This window comes from Scardinius erythrophthalmus (genome assembly GCF_964197995.2).
Source record: "Scardinius erythrophthalmus genome assembly, chromosome: 7".
NCBI lineage: Eukaryota > Metazoa > Chordata > Actinopteri > Cypriniformes > Leuciscidae > Scardinius > Scardinius erythrophthalmus.
The window spans coordinates 27,610,531-27,619,500 of NC_138227.1; the positions used below are offsets into that span (position 1 = coordinate 27,610,531).

An 8,970-nucleotide genomic window follows, 5' to 3' on the forward strand; every position below is an offset into this window, starting at 1 on the left:
TGATAAGGCTGTGGATTTATGCATTGGGGTCACCACAGGGTTCTTGGCCATTTGGTCTTAAGTTTGTGGAACAAAGAGGAATCTTTTCCTGCTGTCCTGGCATCGCTGGTTTGAGATTAGACACACACAAAAAGGGGAAGGGGGGTGACATCTCCTTTAGCCATCTCGCCACCATGACTGTGTTTTATGACTTACTAATGGTTCACTAGGGAATCGTTCCGAACTGTGGAATGTGGTGTTGGGTTAATATGAAATGGACTGTTCAAGGATAATCCTACATGGTGAAGGATAGATAGATGGATGGATTTATGATTCTGTATTTTATTTATTCTTATTATTAATTACAATAATTAGCCCATATAATATAGTCATTAGTGCATTGCAATATTGTGTAACTCTATTAAAAAGTAAATCATTGCATTCCTTAGTTACTTTAATGAAAAGTAATGTGCTACTTTTGCATTACCTTTTCTCACCTGGGCTGGGCTTGCTTGCTTGTCTTTATTAAGTGCAAATGCAAAAGGAAATGCAAAATCATGCAGTAGAGGGCACAGCTCAAACAAACCTTTCATCTGTGCTGCCATTCTCGGATTAAGAAAGAAAGAAAGAAAGAAAGAAAGAAAGAAAATCTTATTTGTATGGTTTAATTGGATCATTGAAGGTCAACAGCAAAGACATTGGTTATAAAAGTGAGATTAAATACATAAAGTATATTTGTGTTATTTGACACATTTTTTCATTTGCATTTCAGTGTTATTATTTATTTGGATGAATACTGAATGTGTTTTTGTGCAAGTGAGATGAGTAAATGCATGTTCACATTTAGTCTAGAACTACAATAACATCATGTTCACACACAGCACACACAACATGGGGACAGGAGGGCTGTCAGTCAAAACATGTGAAAAGAAACTTGCATTACTTATTTGAACATCACCTGCTGTAAATTTAAAAGTAATGAATACTTTACTAGTTACTTGATTACTTTTCTGATTACTTTTTGACTTGTGTTACTTGCAATTAATTACACCCAATACTTATTATTTGTCAAAGTAAAAGCATGGTAAAGTTTAACACTGACTTTGTTTATGCCTAATAATAAAGGTCAGACAGCATAAAAATGTTCTTTGTATTTATATACAAAAAAGAGAAAGATGAAGTTTTGGTGATTAAATAAGCATAGTACTATATAAACATATAATAGTGTATTAAATTAACAGTAGCCTATTACAACGTGGCTTAAAGATTATGTAAAACAAGTCAATGGAAAAGAAATACATTACAAATGTATGAAATATTTTCACAAAGCCATTAGTATATAACAAAACATCTGTAGATTTCCCATAAAAGCATACACAATACAAAACATTTTTATCATCCAAACAAGTTTAGATGCAACAACACTGACACAACCAATGGCATGAGTTTGGGGTAGAGCTATCTGTTAGTCCAACCAATGGAAAACAAGGGGCGTGTCGGAGAAACCTGCCTGAAATGTAATTTTAATGGTGCATGAATTACACCTTTGGATTGACTTTAGAACAAACAAGTCTTTGAATCACTGCTTATCTGACATGGGATGAGGGGTTCAACGCGGCAAAATGGAAAGCTTCTTAATATGCTTTATCGGATCACTTCAGACTAATACAAGGAATGAATATCTCTGGGACTGATTTTCTAAACGCATGTTTTGTTGTCTTGGCTTGTGCCAGTTGACGAGAAGGTTGCGTCGTTCATCTTGAGACCCTGTGATTCTGAAAGGCCTGAACAAGTGGAGAGGCGAGATGATCGGGAAGGCAGATGTTCTTCAGAAAATGCCGTCTCCAGCACCAGCAGTAGAGACTGTTTAAGCTTCGTCTTAAACTCCTCACACATGAACACATAGAGAATAGGGTTCAGACAGCTGTTGAGATGAACCAGGCAGTTTACGAAAGGTCCTATGTGTCTAAGTACTTTTCCAAAGTCACTCCACTTATTCTCCTTTGCAATTATGGTGGACAGCTGTTGAACATGAAAAGGAAACCAGCATATGAAAAAGGCCATGATCACAGATATGATGACCTGAAAAGGCTTAAGATTCTTCCCCCTTTTGAGACGTTTGGCACGCACTCCGATAGCAATGTATGAAGATGCAATGATCAGGAAAGGGATGAGAAAACCCACCATAAACCTGTATATGACCAAAGACTTGAAGGGTCCTGGATAATAAATGCACCGGTTATTTTCTACAAAGCGGTTGATGACAAAGGGGATGCTGCAGAGGATGGATAAAACCCACACGAATGCACAGATGATCCTGGCATTGACAAGAGTTCGTTTGTTTTGAGCCCAAACAATCACCCAGGTGGACAGGCATCGGTCCAGGCTGATAGCGGTCAGCAAAAAAATGCTGGCAAACATGTTGAGTACCGTCACTAAGCTGACAAACTTGCACAAGAAGTCACCGAAGTGCCAAGCCATCTTGTTAAAGGCATTAACAATGTAGAAGATGATGATTAAGATGAAGATGAAGTCTGCAATCGCCAAGTTGAGAAACCATATGGAGTTGACAGTCGTCTTCATTTTGTAGCCAGTCACAAATATGACGAGCCCGTTTCCAACGATACCCAGAGCAAAGACGACAAAATATATGCATATATTGAAGATTTCAATGCTTGAAAAGGCTTCCATCTGAGTTGCATTGGTCTCATTCACTGCACACAAAAAGGTTGCATTCGCTGCGCAAAAAAAAAAGAGAAAGCAAACTGTAAAAGAAAGTCATAACATTTCTTTTGATTTTGAATTGGTTGAAAACTGAATTAGAAGGATTCATTCAGAAATCCAACTGATTCAGCAATCCGGTTGCAGCGGTTAACAGCTCACTGGAGTTGGAAATTAATGATTTTCAGTTGTGTATAAAGGTAATGAATGTCTGTAAAATAATTTTGGGATAGTTATTACAGCTCTGATTTTAAGTATAATCATGCTCAAGATTAGGCTAAATTATTTTTAATGAATAATCTCATTTTATTTGTCAGAATAATGGGAATAAATGTTTGCAAATTAAGAGATTATGATAAAAGGAGTTGCTCAGTCTTACCATGATGCCACCAGGGGGCATTGTGTCCTATATTCTCTATAAAATGCATGATGTGTGTGTCTTTTACTGAGCATTTAAAAAAAATAAATTAAAAAAAATTAAATTCCTTTTTGCAGGGTTGCCAACTCTCACGCATCTGTCGTGACACTCACGCTTTCAGCATCAATCTCATGCTCTCACGCACACGCAAGAAATGGCCACTAATTCTGTAGTCAGTGAAGTTAACCAAAGAACAAAGGGAAGAGAGAAAATCACTTACTGCTCTTGACTAAAGAATGCTTGCAGCTTTAATAAGGATTAATCTAATTTAATTCATAATGTATGCAGTGCGGACTGTTTGATAACCTAATTCAATTTCTGTATATTTCATACCTGTTAGACAGGAAGGGCACATGTAAATATTACATTTATTTTTGGGTTTATGTGAGGAAAGTTTTAAGTTCACTTATATTAAAAGTTGTTATAATTTTCAAAAGTAAAAAATCATTTTCATGGAGACATCAGTAGCTACAGTGATACTTCATTCTTAAAAAAAATGGCATTAAACAATTGTTTAAAATATACTGTCTTTATGTTGTTTCTATATTGCAATGGAAATTGAGTCTCACATTATTTACATTTTATTTGCACACAAAACATTAGTGGTGAACATGTTTGACTTTATAAAATGGTTCTCTCAAGTCTTGGCAATTTTTACAAATATTAAACAATAAAGAAAGTAAGACATATTTTTCTTATAGATTAGTAGCCTACTATATTCTTTTTGGCAGAATTTATCATTATAATCAACTTAATTATTTCCTGGATTTTGTATCACCATAGTCCCTGAAGGTATGTAAATGCAGGAAATGTGATTAAAATTGTGAAAAGCATTTTTTTTTTAAGTGCAAACACTTTTTCCCCCATTTTGTGTGATGATCAAACAAATTATCAAAGGTTGCCCAGATTGTGTTGAGCCTGCCACAGTCAAATGCGGATGCTGAGCGAACCTTTTCATTCATTGGCCTAAACAAGACTGACACCAGGAACAGACTGTCACTTGATGGCACCCTGTGAGTGACGGGAAGTTCGGATCATTTTACTCACTCGTTTGTTCGATCTCGTTCATTAAAATTAACGAATCTTTTTTTGAGTCATTTCGTTCATTTAAGGGTCTTTAAATGTTATACTTTTAACAGCCAAATTCCCCGGACACATCCACCTACGCAGTCTTTATCATATTCTGAATTAATAAATCATTATAATGCAGTCAAAAATAATTTACAGGGAATATAAATTATTACTTTCCGAGTCTTTCGTTCATTTGTCACATGACAGACGCAATGAACGTTCATGAACGGATTGAACCCTGCTTCAGATACGAGCCTCCTGCAGAGGTAGTAAAGCAGGCGAACTCTGCCACTGTGGCATAGGCTACAACAGGCCTAATGTGTAAAAGTTGGAAACTTGTGTTGTGGTTTTCTGGGGAGGTGCAGTAACTATTACATGTGTCCCTTTTGTTTTGACATTTTTTATTGGTTTGATTTTTCATAAATCAGGGTTTAGGCTATATAAGTAAACAAGGACTGATGTTTTTAAAATTAGGTTTAGGGTTATGCGCACTGATGTTTTAGAGTCTCACTCCAGCCAAAGTCCCAAAGTTGGCAACCCTGTTTTACACTTTTAAAAGAATAAACCCTTATAACCCAACAAAGTATTTTTGCTGTCTACAGCTTAAATTGTGGCTGGTAGGTTAAAAGACTTTGTCAGCAAAATTTGTTGCACAATTCACATGCAACATAAGACCACAAAATTGAACATTGAAAAGACAAAATGTAATTTTCCTGCTATTCTGGCCTCATTAATGCTTTCAGCCAGTTTTGCATTAAAGCAAATACATGTTGTATTTGTATTATACATTTTGTATCTGTATTAAGCAGTAAATACAGTTGCAAAAACACACATCCTTTCTGACCACAGCTTTTTAACCAATATTGACGTACACGGCATGTATTGCACACGTGACTGAAGTCTCAAAAACTAGCCAGAGATTCAATATATATTTTATCTTAAAATAGTGGTTTACACTGATAAACAACAGCAGGGATGGATGATGAGTTCTCTTTTTGACTTCTGTTGGATTAGAGTCTAAAGCTTTTAACTCAACGCCATGCTGCTTAATCTTGATCAAATCAGCAATTCAAAGAAGTCAAGATAATGAACTAAACCAAGGGGTGGAGGAATAAAAAAATGCATGTCATTTTGAAAAGGCATTGCAGAAAACATAAACTGCCCACATCACCCACTTCTTTTCACAGGGCATCTGTCTCAATAAAACAGAAATTAGCTTGCTATATAATATTAGTATAAACATAGTTATAGCCACAGTAATATTGCGTAGATGTAGATTCTTACCCATTTTCAGTCCTTTCCTTCTGTTCTTTCTGCAGGTGTGTTATTAAAGCTCACAACAACGTCTTCACATGAACAATTGGTGGTTGTTTCCCCTCTTGTATGAAAGAAAAAGTGGGGTGGAGTGATGATGCAACAAGGGAACTTCTGCTTCTGTAGAAAACTATTTTGAACATCAAGTTTCAAAGGTTAAAGTTACAGTCTTCCATGGCAACCTAAAATCGAATCATATACTTTATTAACATAATCCAGAAAATAATTTAAAAAATACAAATGTTTATGACAAGAGCAACTAAGAATTAAGGGCAGAGCAGATAATTATAGTTCTGCACTTTGATATTGGTGTTTTGATTATGATTATATAATATTATGTAAAAATAAATACAAATTTGACGTGCCACATTCTGTTGATAATCTTTCTTCTTGAGTGTTTAAAAGCAGTACAGAGGATGCCATCTAGAGGCTATAATCTTCAATTTATATTCTTCCTTTATAAATAAACCCTTCTTTGCTTATTTAAACAAACAAATAAAAATATTTCTGCATGATGTATCTTTAACTTTAAACAATTTTTGAACTTGGCATTACAGTTCTTCTCATGCTATAGGAAGAATAGCTTGTTGTAGGCCACTGCTCATTTGTAAGCCGATTCTTTGACTAAAAGCTTCTGCTAAACTAATAATTGTGAACTTATTAAAAGGCCAGATCTTTTAAGCCATTCAGACTAGTTTATAATTTATTTTTGAAATGGACAAAAAGCACCATAAAATAGGTCGATATGGCTCATGCACTGTAAATAGTCTTCTTAAGTCAGTGATAGCATTGTAGAAGGACCTTTTTATATTATGATACAAGCAAAAAATGTGTATGTTAAGACCTATGTACATGAGAATCTGCAGAAGCTTTCAGAAAACCAGACACTAATTGTCATGACAAAGTTCATTGATGCAGCAAGAATAAAGGGTTAAGGCATGAAGCAAAAATATAATGCAAATACTGTTAAGATCACATAATTTCACTCAGAAAAGAAGTAATCATGCACTTGGGTTTATTATAAACAGGGAGAGTTGTAATGCTGGTCAGAGGTGAAAGATTAAAGCAGATGAGACACTGGCAACGCAGGGACGCAATGGGCAGAGGGAGTCCAGGCAGATCCAGTCAGCTCGCGGGAGATCCGGGAAACGAGAACCACTCGAACGGGAACCGGCAAAAACAGCAGACAAAGAGTGCTCAAGATCCAGTGAAAGCCTCAGCGATCTGACAAAGACAGGACGAAAATCACAGACAATAAATAGGACGCTAAGGGACTGTTCGTTTTTTATTTAAGGGGCCACCGGAGGAGTTTTGAGATCTGTTGTCAAAAAATACATGACCCTCTCTTCGCCAGCAATCAATTTTTCTATGACCCTCCAAAATGATTGTGAAAAAAGCCATGACCCTCCCCGATAATTTATTTCTGGTTTGCGTTTAACAAAGATGTTCAGATAGCCATTGGTTTTTTTTATAACCATAAACTCCTGCTTTATCATCTTACTAGGGCTGTAACGATAGACCAAACCTATTCGGTTCGTATCACGATTTTTGATTTTAGATTTGAAAAAAAATCTTGTTTTCGGTGCTGATGCGGTGTGACGCGCAACATGTGGGTGGCGCTGCCAATAAAGCATCTAAGCTGTCACAAAGAACCGGCAAAAGTAATTATTATGAATATGTCAAATATAGCAAGGAGACATTTTAATTAAACAAGTGTTTTCTGTGTCGACCGCTGTCGATGCTGACTCGTGATCTTCACAGTAGCGAACGCACCAGAGAGAAATGCACATTACCTACATACGGATTACATAAGCAGAGATCAGTCTGTTTTCTCTTGTTTTCAATTGTTCTGTTTAAAAGTAGACATTTCAAGCTTTCTATATATTTATCAGGTCTGTGAGGCAAGTAGGCTACCTTACGCTGAGTTTCGGTTCATTTATGAGACAAGTCTAGTTCACTCGCCGGCGCCTCCGTGTCATGATTATCTATTTTCTTATTTATTGAATCCAGGCAATTTGTTGATGAAACATTGATTAAAATTAAGATACAATTAATAAAAAAACGAAATTCACTTTAAAGAAAGGCTTTGTGCTTTCTGTTTGAGGTCTCTGTGAAAGTTTTAAAGTCGCTCTCAGAACGGTCATGTCCGTAATGGAGAACTGTCACGTCCATAACATTGTTTTTTTCCCTCATAAATGCGAACACGAAAAATAAAATAAAAAGGATATTTTATGTTCTGTGGAGGCCGACCCTTCTTCATCCGGTGGGTAGGCTATATTAGCCTACTTTTGGTTTAAGCAGTGTAATTCATAGAATTACTAAAAAATATTTTGCCACCTAAAAGTTAAAGATTCTTAGTATTTCCCTCATATTAAATATAAAACGCATGTTTAGACTGATATTTTTCTAATGTCTTGACTCCTTTATTAAGGGAGTATTATAATTTATATTTCAAGTTTTGACTGCAAATGTCTTGTCCATAACGCTGGAATTTATCCTCAACTTTTTTTGGTGTAGGTCTACGTATTTTTTATGTTAACTTCAAATAATACTAATAGTAATTTAAAGATGTGGTAGCCCTACATCTTACACGTCACACTCCACTGTTATGGTGGTAATTTCAGTAGATTTACTCACTAACATTATTATGAAAACAAAATAAGAATGGAAACTAAAATATGATAGTATCGTGCAACAGCGCACATTCTATCAGCTGCAGTTCTGGCACCTCAGTCCCAATACTGTAAAACTCGACGTACATTCACATCACATGTTAATGCAGCGGTAGAGTTACACTCACATGACACTGCACTTATTCGCAATCATAAAAGTTAATTATTTGCTTGTGCTTTAAAGCTTTGCCGGTTAAACATTTCATTGGGGTTCTGTTCTGACATGATGCACTTTTTCTGAGCGCGTAAAGTGCGCACGCACTGTCAAACAGCGCCAAACTGGATTTTTGTTGGGTCAGACGCATCTGATAGCGATGGGGGGCCGAGATCGCGAGAGCTACATGGAGCTACATGTAAAAAAATATGCACCAAACAAGCCACTTTGAAATGTTGCTGTTTTCACAAAAGTTGGGTGACCCTCCCCCTAGACTAAAAAAAGTTGGATGACCCTCCCCTCAACAAAGAATAAAAAGACATGACCCTCCCCTATTTTCCTCCGGTGGCCCCTTCCATAAATACCGAACGGTCCCTAAATGAGGAACAGCTGGCGCTGATCAGCCGCGGTAAGTCACGGCCACAACACACACAACACTCGCACACGGCGAGGACGAGACAGTGAACCCATGAACCGTGACATACCCTGACTCATGGGCGGACTGGCCATATGGCATACCGGGCACTGGGCCGACGTGCTTTTTGGGCCGACCGCCGAAACTTTTTTTTTTTTTTCTCCGGCCCATGAGCCGGCCCATAAAAGTGGTAGGCCTAGATCGGCGGCCCAATGTTTTTTCAATT

The 8,970-nt window shown here is 36.8% G+C and overlaps 1 protein-coding gene across 2 annotated transcripts; it reads right to left on the reverse strand.

Annotated features, from left to right (window-relative positions):
• Positions 1-636: 636 nt before the first annotated feature.
• On the reverse strand, positions 637-5,574 carry LOC308693108 (C3a anaphylatoxin chemotactic receptor-like). 2 transcript variants are annotated; one of them, XM_081369850.1, is made up of 3 exons: positions 5,474-5,553; positions 2,164-2,717; positions 637-2,001 (listed from the first exon to the last, which is right to left on the reverse strand). In XM_081369850.1, the coding sequence occupies exons 1-3, from the start codon at positions 5,475-5,477 to the stop codon at positions 1,678-1,680; spliced, it is 882 nt and encodes a 293-aa protein (XP_081225976.1). In that variant the 5' UTR covers positions 5,478-5,553; the 3' UTR covers positions 637-1,677. The 2 variants fall into 2 exon arrangements, with proteins under 2 accessions (XP_081225976.1, XP_081225975.1); XM_081369849.1 differs by having other exon boundaries at positions 637-2,717; positions 5,474-5,574.
• Positions 5,575-8,970: the final 3,396 nt, after the last annotated feature.